Below are 20,343 nucleotides of genomic sequence, written 5' to 3'. Positions count from 1 at the left end.
CTATGCTGGCTGCTTTAGAGAAATTTTGCTATATACATGCGGATCAGCGGAGGATCCTAATATCCGGGCTTTCCTCTACACCAAGTGAACGAACTACTAGCTGTATTGCATCCAGCGCAAACGAAGCCATCCGGCCCCGCGGCATCTATCTTGTAAGCTTTTGTAGCAAGTAAGACACCGACTGCCAAACGAAAATTCTTGTCTGAAGGTTCCGCAGGATCTCACACGGTACACTTGAGCCCAAAGGCCTAAGTGAGCTGCTCAGCAGTATATTCGTGGGTTGCACATCAAAAGCACTAGAATTTCGCTTTTGACATGAACAGAGACGGTATGTAGCATTCTCCTAGTACTGTAGCACGGCTGAGGTCGGCTGGGGTGGCTCCCCCGACATTCTTTCTGACTCTTTATAGACGTACTCCCCCTAACTTGCTTCTTTCTTCATACGTAATTCCGTCACATAACGGCAATTGTAAAACGCCTGATGTCTGATGGACGTTCAGCAGGACGAAACAAACGGTATGCCGTAAGACATTGACGCCTTATAACTAAAGGCTGAGGACAACAAGATCAGTTCAGGTGATGTCGGTTCAATGTAGTTTGCAGAACCGGTGACGGGGCGTGCGTTCTGCACAATTGTTCAAAGGAAAGTGATTGTAAGGCGGTTGATGAAAACGTGAGCGACTTCTGTGTGTTCTGTTGACGTGTTCTGGACAAAGGTAGCAAGTTGGATGCCCACATTTGTAGTCCTATTTTTGCGTGACGTGAAATGCACCAAAATCTTTGGTGGCCACATTTCACAAGCAATTAGTTTTCATAATGGGACGTTTCCTTCGTCCTCTTCTAGGTGTGCCTACGTGCCCAGCGAATGAGTTTCTTCTCTGAAGCGTCTGTACTTCCTACAAACGTGCAGATCCGCTATGGAGACTCCGTTTCAATGTAGCAGATGCAAAGTAAGATAGAGAATTCTGCAGTAGTAGCTTTCCCCTGGTTGCACGGTTGAGTCAGCGAGTCCCCCTCATCATTTACATGTATCTCCTACACTTACTTCCTTTTAGAGTAAAACCTCCCACATACACACAACACACATGTTTCTTTTTAGACTATACTAATAGGACGTACTCTTCTCTTTAAGACGTTCGTTCGTCTGTCGTAGCGTCTGGCGTTGAGCAGGCCAGACGAACTTGGAAAGGCGCTGGCCCATATGTTTGGATCAACGCGGATAGTTCGTTCGCGTCTTCGAGGGATTCGAAACAACTTTCACGTGTATTATGTAGAACTTACTCGTAGAACTCGCTAATTTAGCTGCTGAATCCACAGGGTAGTTCCCAGGGAAGGAGAGGGGTTTCCCGAAGGGGCGGTGACGTGGGAATGGGGCGGAAACAGGACTAAGACCTCGCATCGATCGGGTAAGTAGCAAGCGGCGAAATCATGCCATTCATTTGATTCGGGACCGCTGCTTAGACTGGTTCTGAGTTCTCTTAGACCATCAGATCGTACTGACGCAAGCGCAAGGAAGCGAAATGTTTCCGCTGTGGGAGTGGGCTTGCAAAAAGGAGAGAGCACGAAACCTGCGCGAGCGGGGTCTAGAACGCTACCACGACGGCCGATTTCAGGGCGCCAAATGCTATTTGACAGACGCGAAGAACGTCTGTTCTGATGTAGTCAATTCTCTCTCTTCGATGCGTAACTTCCGAGAAGAGAATTCAGTCGGTTGCCGAAACGGAGACGTCCGTTCACGTGCAACTGGTGGGAAGCGTGGGCGAAAAAGTGGCGATTTCATTTTGGATGCCAGCACCATCGAATAGCAGTGACGGCAAGGTGATCAAAGTTACGTGCGCCGTCTTGTCCAACGGCTTCGTCACGATGTCAGTACCCGACGGCACGTGCATGTGAAAGTCAGGAAAACATGATGAAGGCGAGTCGTACTTATATTTTGCTTTTCGGGTTCTCTTTTCGTTTGTAGTGGGCTGGAGCACGTGAGGAGTCGAGCATTCCACGTCATGCACCGGACTTCGACTTGAGATCGTAAGGAGCTCAATTTCTTTCTTGATCTAACCAATCTATAATTCTTTTCGCCTCCTAGTCAATGTTGGCTGTTATAGCACTAACTCTATTAGCAGGAAGCGAAGCACTTCGTGGTCGCTCCTCTATTGATCTGAATGTGAACACAGACGACGGATCGTACACAATAACTGTCCGGCTCAAAGTGGTTCCAACAAGTGTCCACGCAAACGGGGTTTGGATGACGACCGAGGACGGAAGTCTCAAGCTAGTGAATCACTCTAATTACACGGGCACGGACTTCTGGGGTCCGTTCAATGCAATTGAACTTGAATGGCAAGGAAAGAGTGACGTCACGTTCTTGACATCTTTTCGAACGTACGAAAGGTTTCCTATAATATCATTTGTCCAAACGGAGCCAAAAAGACGCAAGCGCCAAGTGCAGATGAGATAATGAGCAGATTTCCATCAGTTGTTATTGAGGGGTGAAAAGGCCAGTTTGGAGTTACGACTTACTTCGGTGGAAGTAAGAAAAATATTATTATTATTTGACGTAGTTTAATATTTTGTTTTGACTAAAGACTTTGCTGTTTCCAGTGGAACGTCAATCATGGATTGGACGTCAGCAGCGTCTCTTCCTGGTGGCGGTGATGGAGGTCCTGTGACTGTTTTAGATAAAGACATGCAAAACGCTGTCATCATGTCGCCTGCAAGTCAGTTCATGGCTGCAAGCCAGTTCTCTTCGACAGTAATGGATAAGAAGAGTCATTATCTCAGCTTTGGATTGCTCGGAAAGGCAGTAGAGGTTAATGGCATGAGAACGCGTCTCAACGTACCGGTAGCTTGTCGACATTCATGCCTCCTCTAGATTCCCAAGGGATTTGAGTACGAGACCGTTTTCTACGCAGGAAGCGGCGTCAACGATGCTTATACGGGATGGGGAAGACGGATGAGAGAACGTTGCGGGAAAACAGATGCTTTCAGAGAAGCTGATTTTTCAAATAACTACATCGGGTATACAGACGCGATCTAATTTACCGTAGACGTTAGAGCGTACCGACACCTTGCAGCACAAATCGGCATGCAGCTGTGAAAGCGTTGGATAAATTTATTTTTTTTCTGTAGAAGATATTGGACAGACAACGGAGCTTGCTATCACTATTATAAAGGTGAAGTCAATTATGAGCAGACGATGATACAAGTTTACGAAGCAGCCGAGCAGAAAAATTTTCCTTTTTGATATCTTCAAGTAACTCTGCTTAAATACTGTTGTACTGTATAGGCGCTGAATATAGGTGATTTCTAGCTCGACTCTTGGTGGTACTTTAAGGGCAAGCACGGCGGTGTAAAGAACTGGACAGCAATGCCTGAAGTCTTTCCACACGGACTCTCGTATCTTCACAACCGGACGGGATGGCCACCTTTTGCTCACAATCAATTTTGGTAAGAAAGAAATGGAATTAGTGTACATTCGTTTACAAGTTGGGGAGTCTTCGTGGAAGAATGGTAGAAACTATAACTAATCGCACATTCTTTCATGTTGCCTCCCAACTTAAACTTGAATTGAAGATTAATTTTTCCACTATACAATTAATTAATTAATTAATTAATTAATTAAGGTCACCTGAAACCGACTACGCTAAGCAGAATGGTGGTCAATTCGATTTCATCGTTGAAGAAAATGCGTCGTTGCCCGTGACGTAAGATTTCTGGGATTTTCTCTTGGGCAGGGCAAAAAGAGATTGGGTCTTTTTGTCTATGAACAGGATTGGCTGTTAACTGTGTTCGGAAAGTTGAAGGCTCTTCAGGAAAACGTAACACTTGATCGGACGTGGCTTCTGCAGATGGGTCAGGCAGCCCAACGCCATGGACTCACCATACAGTTAGTGCTATGCAGACACATTGGAAGAATACTGCGTACTGAATTTTTGGTGGTGTAGATATTGTATGCCGTATCCTCGTCATTTATTGCAATCATTAGAAATTCCTTCCGTCACTCAGACGCGAGTTAGCCACGACTATCATGCCAGTGGGAAATCGGATATCAGGCTATTTTTGCGAGGCTTTGGGTATTGCTCCTTTCAAGGACGTACGCAAAAAGTCTGTCTCAGTATTTGGCAATTTTTTTTGATGGATTTCGTTCATACCAGGTTCAGTTTTTGGCGCCTGGCCGGCTGAAGACGTCAGTATTGGCGGAAAATCGGTAGCCTATGTGCCGTTTGCTATTTATCATTATAAGGACAGTTGGACGTACGACGGTTCGACGACGTCGCTTTTTGGTAAATGTCGTCTCCAAGTGGCCGACTAACGCCGCTCTCGTCATTACCGTCAAGCCGATGTTTCTGCATTTGACTCCACTACCTGATAGCGGTTTTGCTGGCGTACTCCGTCGGCTCTTTTCTATCAAGAAGTTACTCGATGACCAGTGGGATTCGGATCGCGTTTATCAGGAGGACTATTTCTCATTGCTTACTGCAACCGAGACGGGACAATTAACGTACAGCGCGCAACGAACTGAGCGAGTTTGCTGCTATGCTCGCCAATGGAATTAGTGAAGTAGAGAGCCTGCAAAAGCTTGACAGCGACGTTAGAGCAATGATACTTGCACAATTACGAAGCACGGCTTCTGCATGCTCATGAACTTGAAACCGGTGTCAGTACATGAAAGGCGTGGCTATATTTATCCAGCAGCATCATAACTATGCAAGATAGAAAAAGGAGAAAACGTGCTAATTAATCAAATGGCCGGAAGTTGTCTATAAAATAGCGTGTTCACATTGGGTTTGATCTACATCAATGATCATTGCTGCGGCTTTACTCAAAGTACCACGACATAAATTTAATTAAGTCGAGGAAAGGTGACAATTTTCGTTGGTACGCCAGCATCATCAAATAGTAGTGACTGCGTGCGCCATCTGTTTCAACGGCTTTCTCACGATGGATGTCCGGACGGTCTACGCCTTCTCCTTCGTTGTTCACGTGAGGAGCCGTGCACGTGATGCGCTAGACTTGAGCTCTTTGCAGCTGGTTGCGGTATCTGCGTGAAGTGGATCGATCCTTGCTATACCAAATACGTCTCAACCCGTTATATAAGCAAAGCTCTGCGCGACACGCAAGCCAACTCACGATCTTAGTCAGAGTGAGACAGCAATTAAGATGTCTGATCCGACTGATCCTGATCCTGGATGGGAAAAGTGGCTTCGTCCGAACTTTAAGAAAGTTGTTAACGCCCTGGCGCAACTGGATGACAACGCCGTTTTTGACAAACTACTCGCTGGGGAACTTCTTACGTTTTCCCATTACGAAGAGATTTTGCGCCAAAGAAAAGCATCCTCTTCTATAGAAGACATTGTAAGGAATGCTCTTCTACGGGTTGTAAAAAAGCCCGCTCCCGCCTTCGACGACTTTTGCAGAGTTCTAAGAAGCGAAATGGAGAAGACAAAGTTAGAGTTGCCGGAAACAGAAACGAGACCGGCGTCCTTAGCCACTGACGAACGCGCTGAAACGAGAAATTCTGATGCAAGTCGAGCAGCTACCGCTTCCTTGGTAGAATATAGCGATTCTGATTCTACTACTGGTGACCAGGAAACAGATCTAAAAAGAAAAATTATTTGGATTATCGTAATTGACGATCTCAGGAGTCAATACGAAAGACAACGGAGTGTTATTCGAGCAGTTATTAAGGAAATTGCCAAGCTTCCTTGTGAACATTTTGAATTTCGTGAGGCGTATGTTGACGAATTGAACGAAATCGCACCTGTAACCTTTGACCGAAACGTCTTGTTCAGAATCGTGTTTCCAGAACTGAGTGGAAAAGAAGATTTTAAACGTCACTATGATGAAATTAAGAAGATAATTACTGTACATCTTGGAAATTCGATTTCAAAAAACGAAATAGAAATTGTTCCCAAGGACGGTTCCTGCATCCTGGAGATTACTGTACCGGGTGAAGCCTTCATTAACTTTGTGGTGTCTCTTGCTTACCCGGACTCATTGAAGTTCCTTTTGTCTGTTGGAGGCCCAGTTGAGATTAAGATAGGCAACCTCGAACGAATCTCACTCGACGAGCTAAAAAGGGTGAGCTTTAGCCGCTTATGCCATTGCAGTCTGCTAAGTGAACGTTTAGAACTTTGCAAGGCGATATTCTACTGTATTGGCAATGAGCACTGACACAGTGAAAGACAAGAATCAGGCAGGTTCCTTTCTTTTATATATAAAATGCTGAAAATGTTACTAGGCTTTGCTTCATTTTGACGAAAGCTATAAATTACTGCAAGAAGCTCGCTGTTTGCCAACTCCTGCAGTTTCTATGTCGTTGTATCCTTTATCTCTAAAACTCTGCGAATCTGTTCCAGATCATCTTGTGCCTGAAGCAAAAAGAAATCTGCCGCTTGAGATTTTATATTGCATGGCAAGGGCGTCAACAGCATTGGTAAGAATCGTTTTGTGTTTTGTGAATCTAACGGTTACCGTCTAGGAACTCTTTGACGATGCTATTGACTTCACCTGTAGTGGTAGGTAACAATGCACATAATATCTTTCTTTCCTCTCATCAACGCATTTTTAGCTTTGAAATCTTTGCCTGGAGCCGAGGGACATGTCAACAACCCGTGGGCAATCAAATGTCTTGAACTGAGATCAGAAGCTTACGAACAGCAGGGCAGGCACAAAGATGCTTACAATGATTGCGAAAAGATAATGGCGATTGCACCGGTTTGTGTTTCGCGTTGTCACTTTGCTTGTGATTGTTTGCATGGCAGACGGAAGTCCTTCGCGAACGAATGCAGCTACTACAGGCAGCGTCAACGGAACTAGTTTCTTCAACAAGCAGTGATACAAGTGAAACAGATAGTGAAACAGGTACGGGCGTGGTATGAGCGCTGAACCGCGTCTTATCCGCTTCGTTGTTTGTAGAGTCTGAAAGCGGCAGTGAGTCTTTTGGCCAAGAAGCTCCGCCCCTCATTACATTATTGAAAGACGTATTGGACAAGTATCCTGAAGGAGGACAGATCCTCAAGGCATGTGTACTATAGGAACCACGACGACCTTTCCCTGTCTCTAAGGTGGCTTCTTTGTTAATTAAGGAATTGGTGCAGAATGCTGATGACGCTGGTGCTTCTGAAGTCAAGTTTCTTCTTGACACTAGGCCGAGCGCGTATCGCGGAAACCAGCTTTTTAGCGCCCAAATGGAGCGATTTCAGGGCGCAGCTTTGTACGCTCTAAACAACGCAGTCTTTACAAGCAAAGATTGGGCTGGTATAGAGAAACCGTACCAAAGCATCAAAGCCAATGATCCAATGAAAGTTGGCCGATTTGGGGTTGGTTTCAACTGCGTTTATCATTTGACCGGTTAGATCCTCTTGGCCGCCTTTTACTGAAGTAATATTCCTTCTTGTTATAGATCTTCCAAGTGTTGTAAGTGGCAGTAGAATTGCGTTTTTTGATCCTCACGCAAAGTATGTGCGAAAGGGTCAAAATGGACGGAAATTCCGCTTTTCAAAAGCTAAAAAATACGTTGACCAGTTTGCTCCATACAACGTCCTAGATTGTGATCTGACAAAGCCTTCATACAATGCAACTCTCTTCCGCTTCCCCATGAGATTGCTAGGTCACAAGTCCAAGTTGAGTCAAAGGAGTCATTCGGCGGACTCTATTCGAAAATTGTTTGAATCGTTTAAAGCAGATGCTCATCTCATTCTTCTGTTTCTGAAGTCAGTTATCTCAATTCAGCTTCTGGAGTGGAATCCTGGCGACTCAAAGCCCCATGTGACGTTTAGAGTTGAGATAACGGATTCAACCAAAGACCAAGTACTTCATACTCGTAAGAAAATTGAGCATCGTATAAAGAGCGGTGAAATGTCAATTCAAGAAACGTTTACTGCTGGTATCACCTGTTGCACCAACCAGTCTGAAGTAGCGAAACAGAAATGGACGGTTTTGCATCACATTTGCAAAAAGCACCCTGAAGTTCAAAGATTAAGTGAGCAGCTAAAGCAATTGCCATGGGTGGGTCTTGCTTTTCCCTTGAGACCAGAGACAAAGCAGGCATCTGATCTTGGAAGAATCTTCTGCTTTCTTCCACTTCCTCCTGGTGATGACGAAGACAGCAACACTGGCTTTCCTGTACACGTCCATGGATCATTTAGCGTTGCTGACAACAGGAGGAGTTTGAAATGGCCTTCTGAAGACAGAGAGACAGACGCCAGTGCCAATTGGAACTATCTTCTGCTGCAGCATGTGGTGTCTCCGGCTTATGCTGAACTTATCAAGTATCTGGTTGCGAATCATGCGAAAGAGGACGACGTTGAAGACCGGGACCGGGACGCCCATGACGTTTACAGGGCGTGGCCAACGCTAAGTCGTGTGAAGTTTCGCTGGTTGAAGATGGTTATACCGTCGTTTCTAAAGAGCTTGTCAATTGAGAGTGTCTTATGGACAAAAGCTAATGGTGGAAAATGGGTAGACAGTTCTCAGTCGGCTGTATGTGAATCAGCATGGCTGCATGCAGAAAGCCGTGTCTTACAGGCGATGATTGATCTTAACGAGTGCGTGGTTTGCCTTCCACCCAATGTCTGGGAATGTCTTCGAAACGTTTGTACCGATCTTAGGCTTATGAATCCTCAGTTTGTTCGCACAGCATTGAAAAGAAACGACTTGTACGTGAAATTCAATCGAGAACAACAGCTACATCTTTTGAAGTATGTTGTGAAGGACGCAGAAAAGGACACAGATTATGCTGACTTAGATGGGCTGAAGCTTCTTCCTTTGCGAAATGGAGCTTTTACAGTATTTGCTCTGAAATCGCGAAAAGTTCAGCCGATTTTTATTTCTTCTCCAAAATGTTCGCAGGACCTCTTTCCCAACCTTAAGGACCGTTTTTTGGACACTTCAATTGACATTGCGCTTAACAGAAGTCTGTCGTCTGTGTCATGTTGTGCAGCCGTGCAACTGGAACTCTTGAAACCCAGCCGGGTTTGTGAATTAATTAAAAAGATTCTCCCTCCATCTTCAGAAGAAAATTGCGATGGTGAAATTGTAGCAAAAAAGTCGCGCCAACCTAACAAAGATTGGTTTGATAATATCTGGAAATGGCTGATAAACCAGCAAGACAATTGGTTGTCGATCTTGGTTGGATGCCATCTTATTCCGTTCGAAAATTATTCTAAACTGGCGCAAATTCCTTTGCGTAAGAACATTATATTTTCTTCTCATCCCGAAAGCAGAAAAATAAGTATAAGCGATAATTTGGCTCACGGATTGCGAAAACAAGGTTGCTTTGTTCTCCAGAATTGTCCACCCTACGTTTATTCGAGTAGGGAACTGTTGGACTACATTTGGACTCCTGATAAAGTTCTTTCATGCATTGCCAACAGCAACAGCATTTCTTCAAAGTCCTGTGACTGGTCACAGGATCAGTGTAAAGAGCTTGTCAGCCTCATTGGAAAAGTGGTTCGCAGCAACCCACCGGATGAAAAATCTAGCGAAGCACTGACCGTTCTACCCTTGTTTCGCTCCTTCAAGTTGGCCATCCCAAAGTCTCTGGCCGATTGTCAAGAATTTGCTCCCAAAGATTTAGATGTGAGATTGCCTCTTCAGTCAGACCTTTTGCTCTCTCCAAATCTTAATGAGCAAAACATTTTGGAAGCAGTACCACCATCATGCAAGTACAAAGATTTGTCCTTTGCTGAAGTGTTTAGAAAAGCTGTGTTTCCGACATTTGAGGGTATGAATTACAGTGATAAACTCTTTGTGATAAAGTACCTGTTGAAGCACAAGGACCAGCTTGACAAAGAAATGCGTCAGCAAATGAAAAGCTTAACGTTTGTTTCTGTGGGAGACGGCCAGCTTCGAAGGCCAGATCAAGTTTTTGATTCTAAAGAGAGTACAGCAGTCTCGCTTTTTTCTGGAAAATCAGTTTTTCCAACTGGCGATTATGCGTCTGATGCACCTCTAGGCAAGGATCTTAAAGAAGTTGTGGGCTTTCGAAGAGTGTCTTCGATTACGGCCGAAGAACTTGTTGCTGTTGGCAAGGAAGCTGCTGCGGGTAGCATATCAAAAGGAAGGGCTCTTCTTCGTTTGTTTGCTACAGAGAAATGGGCTAAGAATCAGCTTAAAACGGCAAAAGAGGATTTGAGTCGTTTGCAGTGGTGCCCGGTTGAGTCAAAAGCACCATATGGCTACCCTAGTGTTATGCCTTGGAAAGCCGCAGGAAAAGAAACCACGTGTCAAACATCTGAAATTGTTTGCCTACCAAAAGAAGCAAATGTCCCATGTGAAATCCTGTCTCTAATAGTTGGGAGCAAAGCTCGAATTGTGAAAGCCGACGCTGGAAAAGAGTTTGATAACGAAACGCATTTACTTATCGGTTTCAAGGTTCCCTCTCCTGATGAAGTGTGTGAGCACTGGGTGGAAGCCACCAAGTGCTACGGGCGAGCTCGCAGATCGCGAATACAGTTTGACACGATGATGAAGGCTTTATTTTCAGCTCTGCCATCAATGATTGAACACTGCTGGGCGAAAAATGCGTTTCAAAATGCCTTTAGGAAATATTTCTGTGAGGGCGATAAATTTCTTTGGATTGATTCTAAAGTAGGCTTTGTTCGTTCTAGCCAGATAGCGAAGTCTTCCTGTTTCGAGAATTCGTTGGAACCATGGTTGTTTCGTGTGTCATCTGCTTCGTGTTCTCATCTGAAACAGTTGACAGCAGACTTAAACATTAAAGACAAATTTGACACGTCTGACATACTAGATGCTCTGCTGGAAGTTAAAGAGTTTTATGATCAAAATCCTAAAGACGCTAATCCTGAGGATGATCTGTCGTTGGTGGTTGAGATTCTTAATTGGGTGGTAGCAAAACGGGAAGACCTTTCTTCCGCTCTTCGTAGCAAACTTTTTGTTCCTGTTGAAGGGCCGTTGCTAAAATTGAAATCTTGCGAAGACTTGGTGTACTGTGATGCGGAGTGGCTATCTTCGAGCAGACGCGAATTGCAGTCTAAGCACAGCTTTGTTCATCCTGAGATTAATCCTGAAACTGCTCGCAAACTAGGTGTTCATTCATTAAGCGAACTTGTTGCCAAGTCGGAACCTCTATTATTTGAACCGTGTGGACAACACGAACCCCTAACTCTCCGACTCCGCAATATTATAGACGAGTACAAAGATGGTTTGGGAATATTCAAAGAACTGATTCAAAATGCTGATGATGCTCAAGCGAAAAGGATATGCTTCCTTGTGGATTTGCGTCACGGCAAAACATCCTCTTTGTTGTCTCGAGGTATGAAAGAGTGTCAGGGACCGGCACTCTGGGCATACAATGACGCCGCGTTTAACGACGAGGATTTTATCAATATTACCAAGCTGGCAGGTAGAACAAAACAGGTTCAGCTGGACAAAATAGGCAAATTTGGACAAGGATTCAATTCAGTTTATCACGTAACTGAAGTGCCGAGTTTTGTTAGTCGAAATTACGTTGTGATATTTGATCCGCATCAAACCTATCTTGGCGCTGATCTCATTCAAGATCCGTATCAACCTGGAATCAAGATAGATTTTTTGAAATCACAAGCTGTTGAGACTTTTGAAGATCAGTTTCGACCGTATGATAAAGTGTTTGGTTGTGATATGAAGGGTAAGACGCCATTTCCTGGAACGTTATTCCGACTGCCACTTCGAACTAGGCATCAGGCTGAAAGCAGCAAAATTAAGAATGAACCATGTGATGCGTGTCAAATTGACAATGCAATAGGTGAACTTAAGCGCCAAGCTTCTGAAGTAATGATTTTCTTGAACCACGTTCAAAGTATAGAAGTATACAAGCTGCCAGAAAAGGCCCGGTCTCCAACTAAACTAGTTCTTCAATTTAAAGTTACATCTGAAATTTCTTCTCCTTCGGGTTCAGTCATATCTCAGTTTGAATTGCTTAAAGAGAGTGCTGTTGTTGCTGCTGCTACTGAAAAAAAATCTAGGGATAAAATTATATCCAGAAACTATTCAGCAATAAAAAGTGTAACAGTATCTGAAAAAATCAAGGAAACTCATCGCTGGCTTGTTTGTTCAGCAGTTGGCCAAAACGCGGCGCTTTCTTTGTCTCAGTCTCCTCGTGGTCGAGAGTTTGGGGCTGTTCCCTTTGCGGGGGTAGCGGCAAAATTGGGAGAATCTACAGATACGCCGCAAAACATTAGAGGCGAGGTGTTCTCCTTTTTGCCGCTGTCTGTTGCGAGTAATTTGCCATTTCACGTCAACGGCGTTTTCTCTGTCTCATCAAATAGACGAAGCTTGTGGTTGCACGACTACGACAAGGGAAATACTAGTTTCGGCGCAGAATGGAACAAAGTGTTGGTCACTGACGCCGTTTTGGAAGCTTCTTTGATGCTGTTTCGGCGCATTACTGACCTTCTTCCAAAAGCGTTTTGCCTTCAGTCGTACTATGGAGTGTGGCCATCCATTAGCGAAACGGCGCAAATTTGGAACCTTTTTTGCAAGGAATTCTACTCTGCTATTATTTCTCGAGATCTTATGAGCACCGGCACTAACCCCAAGAAATGGACGTCGTTCTCAGAAGCGTTGTTGTTATCCTCTCATGTGAAGAGTCTTCCTTATGCTAAAGCCTTGACTAAAAGAGCAAAAGCACACGTGTACGTCGATGTACCAGAGGATTGTTCACATGTAACCGATTCCCTACAAGCTGTTAACGAACCTCTTCTTTTGCAAAGAACGCTAGAGGTGGAGCGATTTGTTGAAGAGATAGTAGTCGAGGCTTTGCCTTCGATGAAAGCTGACAACAGAAACAAGCTTGTTTGTTGGATCCTGTGTCTTGTTATTTCGGACAAACTTACTTTTTCCGAGAGATTTAAAAATCTGTGTTTTGTGCCTTGCTCTCCGACGGGGAAGTCTTTTCAACCGCCATGCAAACTTATTGAGCCTAAGGGTTTGGCTCTCAAATTATTTTTGCCTTCAGACGGTCGGTTTCCGTTGCAAGGAATCTTTGATTCAGACGAGACTATTCTTGCCTTGAAAAAGTTGGGCATGAAAAGAGGTGACGCCCTGGATTGGAACGACGTTGTTGAAAGAATGAGAAACGGAAACGAAGATTCCAGAAGAAGACGTATTGATGCTATCGTCAAGTTGATGAACAATTTGTTACGATCACGAAAAGATTGTCCTCCTGGCTGTCTTGCCGAAATCAAGGTCACCCCGTTTTGGCCCCTTATGCGTTGTCCTGAAGATTACGCTCTGGCTTCGAAATGGCGTGGCAAAAGCTCTGTTGTAGGGCTACCCGGCGAAGTTTTTTATCGTGAGTGGCACTTGCTAGTAGGCTCTCAGGCTCCCATTTTGACTTTTTCGTCGTCTGAACTGCAGGAACGGGCTTTCTCTGTGTGGGAACTATTTAACCTCACAGATCCGCCTTTGCCAATGATACTAGATCAGTTTTATTTAGCATTGGCGCTTGGCGGCGAAGAGAACAGTGGAGCAAAGCTACCAAATGGTTTTGAAAAAATGATAGTCTCGCTTTACAAAGAACTTAATCGACGGCTTGAACAAGGGGAAATTGATGATTCGTTTGTTTGTGATGAAGTCCAGCTCAACAAGCGAAATTGGGTTTTTGTTCAAAATCGCTTAGTTAAATCTTCTCAGCTGGCTTTTCACTGTAGTGTGAAGGCTGCGCCTTACTTACATCAAGTCCCAGATAATCTGCTTCAAATTCGTAGTCTATTAGTCGCCAGTGGTGTAGTGGAGAAATTCGATCGTCATATGTTTACTGATTCCCTAATTCAAATGGCAGAACACAAAAAGGAAAAGCATCTCAGTGAAAGCGAAGTAGATGTTTGCATGCAATTGTTAACACGGTTAGCAAAAGAAGACGAAGACTGGCTTAGACGCCTTCGAGAAGAAAGCGAAGTACCGTTGATATCTGCAGATCTTAAATTAGTACCAGCAACTCAGCTAACATATCGCGACGTTCGCTGGGCCAAGGGTCTCGAACGAGGCAAAAGTCATCGTTACGTTCATGAGAAACATTCCGTTACTATGAAAATTGCCATGGATCTAGGAGTGCAACTGATAAGAGATCGAATTGTCGCTTCCTTGCCTGGCAGATGCCTTGGTTATCGTTTTGGCCAACAGGAACCGTTAACTCGTCGACTAAAAAAAGTTATTGAAACCTACCCCTGGGGTGAACAAATTCTCCAGGAACTCGTTCAAAATGCCGAAGACGCAAAAGCCACTGTGCTTCACGTAGTTTTTGACAAGCGCTATCACCGCAGCGAAGAAGTGTTTCGAGATGAGTGGAAAGCGTTGCAAGGGCCGGCTTTGCTTGTTTATAACGATCGGCCATTTACTGACGAAGACATTGAGGGTATACAGCAAGTTGGTTTAGGTAGTAAAGGCAATGATTCTGAAAAGGTTGGGCAGTTTGGCATTGGCTTCAATGCAGTGTATCATCTAACTGACTGTCCTTCATTTCTTTCTGGTAACAAAAAGCTGTGCGTTATGGATCCTCACTGCAAATTTATATATGAAGCTACTCCTGATGCACCTGGACGATTATTTGAACCGGCAAAGGAAACCTTCCAATTGTTTGCTGACGTAAAAGAATGCTATTCTTCTGTGTTTAACAAAGATGCTTTGAAGAAGGGAACGCTCTTTAGATTTCCACTAAGAACTGAAAAACTAGCTAAGGAATCAAGAATTTGCCAGAACTCCATTTCTGTTGAAAAGGTTGACAATTTAATGCGGCTATTTGCAGAGAGCGCTTCTAGCATGCTTTTGTTTCTTACTCACCTGAGGTCAATAAGAGTCTCTGCTATTAACGCCAATGGCTTTCGCAAGAGTGAACTCTTTTCAGCCGAGACAACAGAAATCGGCACATCGGGTGAACGAGCAAAACTCTTTGATAAAGTGCAAGAGAGCAAGCACCTAAACACCAACGCTGTAAAGTATTTCAGTGTTACTTATCGGTTGTCCGTTAAGTTTACATTTTCGTTTCCGGATGTATCTGGCAGGAGGAAAGAAAGCGCAATTACTTGGCTTGTTCACCAGTCTGTTGGAGGCACCGGAACTTTTAGAAATACAGCAAGCATTGGTTTGCTTCCTAGAGTTGGCATTGCAGCTCCAGTTACTGGTACGAATTTGCTTAGACACAGCGGAAAAGCTTTCTGTTTTCTACCACTGCCTGTTACTACATCCTTACCTGTGCATGTTAATGGTCATTTTGCTCTGGATTCAGCAAGACGCTATCTCTTTCTTGAAAGTGCAAATGAAAGCAGTGTGGAAATTAGACAAAGGTGGAACGAAGATATTATTGATTGCGCAATTGTTCCTGCCTATGCTGAGTTTTTGCTCAGTGCCAGACAACTAATTGGAATTAGAGCCGAAGGACTGTCAGAAACAGACAACAGGCTGCATTTTTGGTATTACAAATTATTTCCGAACAAGAAGACTGCTGAAGCTGCCGAAAGTAATTACTACTGGGCCCGACTCACTCGCCAGCTGTATAACCATCTGGAGAAAAGAAATTTAGAGGTTCTCGCTTACTTGGGCAGACCTCTTCCGTCTGACCGACCGCGGACTGCTTCTCTGGACAAGGCACAATCTTACGTAAAGAAGTGGAACGATCACTTTGAAGATCCACCGTATTTGAAGTGGCTACCCGTAGGAAGAAAATCTTCCTCTGGAATCAGCTGCTCTTTTTTTTGGAACCAAAAACAGCTGGAACAACGAGCCAACGTTTTTTTGCCATGTGATTTGTATGCCCTTAAAGTGCTTCTCTTCTTGCTGGGCATGCCAATTGTTGCAGTGCCTTGGACAGTGTTCGAAAATTTGACCGCTGTCGTTGTTAACCCTTCAACTGTTTGTGAGTTTCTTCTTACCTTCAACCAAAAGAACCCATCTTGCCTGCTTCGTCTGAATGAAGTTTCGAAAACAGTTCTACGAACGTCTAAGAACGTGGATCTTGTTTTGAAATTCTTGCTACAGAGTGGTGAAACTATTGAGGGTGTATGGACGCCATCGTTAGGCATCGAACAGCTTAATGGCGTTCCTTTGCTTCTAACGGAAGATCAGCGTCTGCGAATATTCTCAAGGGATAGCCCAGTATTTTTTTCTGATTATTCACGCCTTCTTCCAAGTCGTTGTTGTCTTTTTCTTCATCAGTCTCTTCGTTTATCGACGTTTCATGAGTTTGATTGGGAGCGAACTTCTTTCCTAAAACGTCTACTTCCATCTTGTCTTGGAGATTTACTTCCTAAAGAGTTTGACTTTTTTGTATCACACGTCGGGTACCTTCAGTGGTCACCTAGCGAATCTTTCAGATCTCCTTCGTCGGAATGGATTGCGTCATTTTGGAAGTATATTGAAAAGGAGGTTAAAAGTCAAAGCCTTGAAAGTCTGGCGAGCCTTTCTGTTATTCCTGTCATTCGGCAAGGAGTAGAATTTCTTATTCCTCCAGACCTAAGCTACACAGCTTTCTACTTCTCAAGCGAAGAGAGTCCTGATGCTGTTCGTCAGGTTCTCACAGATTTGGGAATTTCTCGGCTTGACCTTCGATACATTGAGAAAGAGGCTGTACACTGTCTTGCAACTTTTCGCTGCCATATGGCGTCGTTAAACCATCCCTCCTCTTTGGCCTGTGCACTATTGTACCATTTTCGCTCTTCTAATAGCCCAACACCTTATCAAGCCCGCAAGATACTGCAGCATTTTGAAAGCTTTATTCAAAAAGAAGGGCAATTGTTAGGCAACTTTAAAAAAAGTGATGTCAGAAAACTTCCTTTATTTGAACTTTTTTCTGATGCAACATGCGTTGAAATACGTGACTGTGAAGCCGTGATACTGTCTTCCAAGTTGCCAAGGGAAGAATGTTGGCAGTGGATCTCGCGAGCTAACGGCTACGTTGTTCTTCGGAAAACAACCGCTTTGAAAGACATTTATAGTTGGCTTGGAATTGCATCGATGAATTTACCAAAGGTATACGAAACATTCATTTTACCAGCGTTTAAGTATTTATCAAACAGCACTCGAATCAAGCACTTGGCTTTTATTGCTTGTTGCTGGAAGAAAAACGATTTGGACTGGAAAGACACTCTTTCAAAACTTGTGTCAACTCCGTGTTTTGATCGAAAAGGGCATTCAAATCCTCTCACAGTGAACAAATTTTTTGATCGCGGCAAGAAGTTATTTCATTTTATGCTCACAGAAGAGTTTTTTCCGCCTGCAATTGAAGAAACCGAGGAGTTGACTTGTAAAGACTGGCGACGTTTTCTAAAGAAGATTGGTTTACAGATTCGATCCGAACCGAGGCAGTTGCTAGAATTTGCCGAGTCTATACAGGACAGATGGGCAACACAGACTGCCGATATGGCTGAACAGACTGCTGAGATAGCTCTGACGTTGGTTACTCACATTGATCGGAACTGGACATCGTATTACAGCAAAAACCTGTCCAAGTCAGACACTGAAACTTTGACAAGCATAAAATTCCTACCAGTGCAAAACATCAGAAGTGACTTAAATCAGCTTTCCGTTTCGTGTACTCATGGATTAGAACCTGTAAAGTCGACTAGTTTTAAGCAAGGCTTATTGTTCAGCAGTGATAACGAATTGCTGTGTTGGACCTCTCGGCCTTTGTTCCCTTCTTGGAAGAGCCTTGAAAATCTAATAAAAGAAAGCGAGACGCTTCTTGCTATGTCTTCCTATCCTTCAACAAACGATGTCCTCATAAATATAAGAAACTATACAAAAGACGTTCAAAGGAGCATTGAAGAACTTTCTTCGGAAAAAGTAGAACTACTTGCTTCCATAACCTCCGCACACTTTGATCACTTTCAGTCTTTCATTAGTGAGCCGTCTCCCGATTTGCTTGGCGACGAAGATTTGAGAGATTGTTCTATTTTTACAAAGGGCTGCAGTGAGACAAAGAAAGTGCTTGTTGAAGCGTTGCATGAACAGCCATGTATCTTCATTCCTTCGCACAAATGCTTTGTTGTTCCGTTCAAGGTTGTACAGGCGGCTGAGAAAGAAATTCCTCCAATGCTGTTTCGACTGCCGAATTATCTGTTTAAAAACCTATTGTTTTTGCGACACTTGGGAGTGGAGCAGTCTTCTCAAGCTTTTCATTATTCTCGCATTTTGGAGCACATTTTTTCTCGTACTTCAGACACCGTTCTCGATCCTACTACTCTTAAACTCGAATTGTCAGCGGTGAGAAATTTGTTCTTATCCTTAAAGAAATTGTACCAGCGGGAGGGAGCAGAGCGATACGCCAAACTAGCCTTGGCTTCTGCTCTTGACCCTCTGTATTTACCTGATAGTCGTGGCAAACTTCGTCTATCTACGGATCTAGTATTTTTAGATCGTCTTGAACTTAAACCTAAAATTCGCCGCCTTGATTGTTCTTTTCTGATGGACTTGAAAGAATGTGATCTGCCTCCGCTGTCAAAAGAAACTGTGGACTTGCTTCCTAATGAACTACAGCTAACGAGATTTTCAGATATAGCAGAAGAGGCTGTGCTAAAAGAAAATTTGAAAGAATCGACAAACGTGATTTACTGCGAGCAAGCAAATGCTGTTAAGCGTAGATTGTCTTCTCCGCGTTTTGTCAGTGGAATCAAGAGCATTGTTATTCATGAGAAGGAAGAGATGCCTGACACAGTCGATCGTGGCTTGAAATTGCTTCTAAATGATGGTCTTACGGTTAAATGTATGGAATTGATCTCTACGTGCCTTTACATTTTGGAAAATGATAAAAAACGAAAAATGGAAGAAACAGAAAGTAGCTGTGAGATGTTTATAGAGAAAGCTGACGGTAAGGCTACGTTGTACATTTCCGAGGCAGCATTTCAAGCAGGAGACATATCTCTGTTTTCAAAAATTGCGTTAAAACTTGAAGATTTGCTCCAGTACAAATTTCAAATTCAATTTGCTGTCCTGGCAATACTTTCCGAAGAAGAACCTATTTTAATTGCTAGTGCACTTGAGAAATTTGGAATTCACTCTGTTGATCGAATGGAAGATGCAGTGAAAAGCGAGACTGTGGAAGTCAGCGTACGCGCAGGCAAGGACGTACTTTCCGTACATCGAGGTATAATAATTTTCGATTTCAAGTCCGATTTTCACGTTGAGGAATGGGTGGCGTACGAGAAGGAAGAAAATCATTTTGTCTACGCTTTGATTCACAGCAAAGTATATGATGCAGAAGACGCAACTTTTCAAAAGTATTACATGGTTGAAATAGGCGAAGAGGATCCTATCAAAGTGCAGTCGCTGAAGCTATATGGGTTTCAACGTAGTCAACGTGAAGAAAGTAGTAGTACTACTACCACTAAAGAAAGCTGCACAGACTTGTCGTCGTCATATCGAGAAGAGACGTTGGATGAAAAGTGGGAAAGAGTTCTTACTTTATTAGATAAAATTTGGGCACTTCCCAAGTCGGAAAGAATGACTGCAATAAGGCGTCTTTATTTGCACTGGCATCCGGACAAATCTGAAGATTCACACGCAGAAGAGATATTTAAGCTACTTCAAAGGGAAATCGTCCGGCTATCTGAGGAAGACGTGTCGTTGTCCGGAAGAAGAGCAAGAAGAAGCAGAAGAGGCCGTGGTGGAGGTGGCGGTGTCTCTGATGGAAGTGGCGGCGTTGGTAGTAGTGAAGGCGGTGGTGAATGGGCAGAATCGTTTAAAGTGTGGAACATTGAACAGGAGTTGTACGTGGGGAGGCCAGCATATAACTTTGATTTACCAACGCAGCACCATCCTCCTGATGTAGAGACAGGCAAAATGTTTCTGAAACAAGCCAGAGCTGATCTGGCTGCTGCTAAGCTGTGTTACGAAAGTGCTCGGAAAGGCACCGAAAGGAATTTTGCCATTGTTTGTTTTCTTTGTCACGAAGCTGTGGAAAAGGCTCTGAAAAGCGTGCTCTTCTGTCACGTAGGAATTAGTGGAGATAGATTGAAACGACACTTTCTTTATTCTTTCCTGCATGCTGCGGATTATACAGACTGTGCTGAAGACATTAGACGCTTCACTCAAATGCTGGAAGATCGCGACTACATAAATTCTCGTTACCCAGACGCTTTGGGATCTGTTCCTGCTGAATGCTACAATGAAGGTCAAGCTGCCAGGGCTATGGAAGGAGCAGCAAATGTGATAAGACTTTTATGTGCAGGCAGCAATCCGTAGTATTAGTTGTAGTCTTTTGTCCTTAGCAATCACTTTGTGTACGTACTTAGTCAGTAATGCTTCTGTAATGCTTTATGTACGTGAGCGAGCAGTTTATCGATCTAGTTGTTTTGTTTATTTTTTTAGTTTATTTGCGTTTCAAGTTGCTCATGAGTTGTTCTTTGATTT

The 20,343-nt window shown here is 43.7% G+C and overlaps 1 protein-coding gene across 8 annotated transcripts; it reads left to right on the top strand.

Moving 5' to 3' along the window:
• Positions 1–39: 39 nt before the first annotated feature.
• LOC136188597 (sacsin-like) lies at positions 40–20,328 on the top strand. 8 transcript variants are annotated; one of them, XM_065976336.1, is made up of 25 exons: positions 40–152; positions 209–328; positions 411–444; positions 504–576; positions 644–716; positions 845–950; positions 1,133–1,263; positions 1,318–1,406; positions 1,462–2,025; positions 2,084–2,527; positions 2,583–2,806; positions 2,870–3,015; positions 3,127–3,250; positions 3,308–3,444; positions 3,621–3,701; positions 3,768–3,883; positions 3,942–6,078; positions 6,128–6,193; positions 6,239–6,433; positions 6,479–6,515; positions 6,569–6,714; positions 6,762–6,861; positions 6,916–7,019; positions 7,086–7,350; positions 7,403–20,328. In XM_065976336.1, the coding sequence occupies exons 17-25, from the start codon at positions 5,158–5,160 to the stop codon at positions 20,173–20,175; spliced, it is 14,607 nt and encodes a 4,868-aa protein (XP_065832408.1). In that variant the 5' UTR covers positions 40–152; positions 209–328; positions 411–444; positions 504–576; positions 644–716; positions 845–950; positions 1,133–1,263; positions 1,318–1,406; positions 1,462–2,025; positions 2,084–2,527; positions 2,583–2,806; positions 2,870–3,015; positions 3,127–3,250; positions 3,308–3,444; positions 3,621–3,701; positions 3,768–3,883; positions 3,942–5,157; the 3' UTR covers positions 20,176–20,328. The 8 variants fall into 8 exon arrangements, with proteins under 8 accessions (XP_065832408.1, XP_065832407.1, XP_065832405.1 ...); XM_065976335.1 differs by having other exon boundaries at positions 411–516; positions 597–716; positions 3,942–4,090; positions 4,152–6,078; XM_065976333.1 differs by having other exon boundaries at positions 411–516; positions 597–716; positions 3,942–4,101; positions 4,152–6,078.
• Positions 20,329–20,343: the final 15 nt, after the last annotated feature.

This window comes from Oscarella lobularis, chromosome 7 (assembly GCF_947507565.1).
Source record: "Oscarella lobularis chromosome 7, ooOscLobu1.1, whole genome shotgun sequence".
Classification (NCBI taxonomy): Eukaryota; Metazoa; Porifera; class Homoscleromorpha; order Homosclerophorida; family Oscarellidae; genus Oscarella; species Oscarella lobularis.
Note: the sequence above shows the minus strand (reverse complement) of the source record. Positions and strands in the feature narration are given on the sequence as shown.

Bases quoted from the DNA above. Each gene is read 5' to 3' on its own strand.
- LOC136188597 (XM_065976337.1), top strand. From the start codon at position 5,158: ATGTCTGATCCGACTGATCCTGATCCTGGATGGGAAAAGTGGCTTCGT. The intron at 6,194-6,238 runs GCAGGTTCCTTT...AAATGTTACTAG, and splicing joins CAGTGAAAGACAAGAATCAG to GCTTTGCTTCATTTTGACGA. The intron at 6,516-6,568 runs GTAGGTAACAAT...ACGCATTTTTAG, and splicing joins TATTGACTTCACCTGTAGTG to CTTTGAAATCTTTGCCTGGA.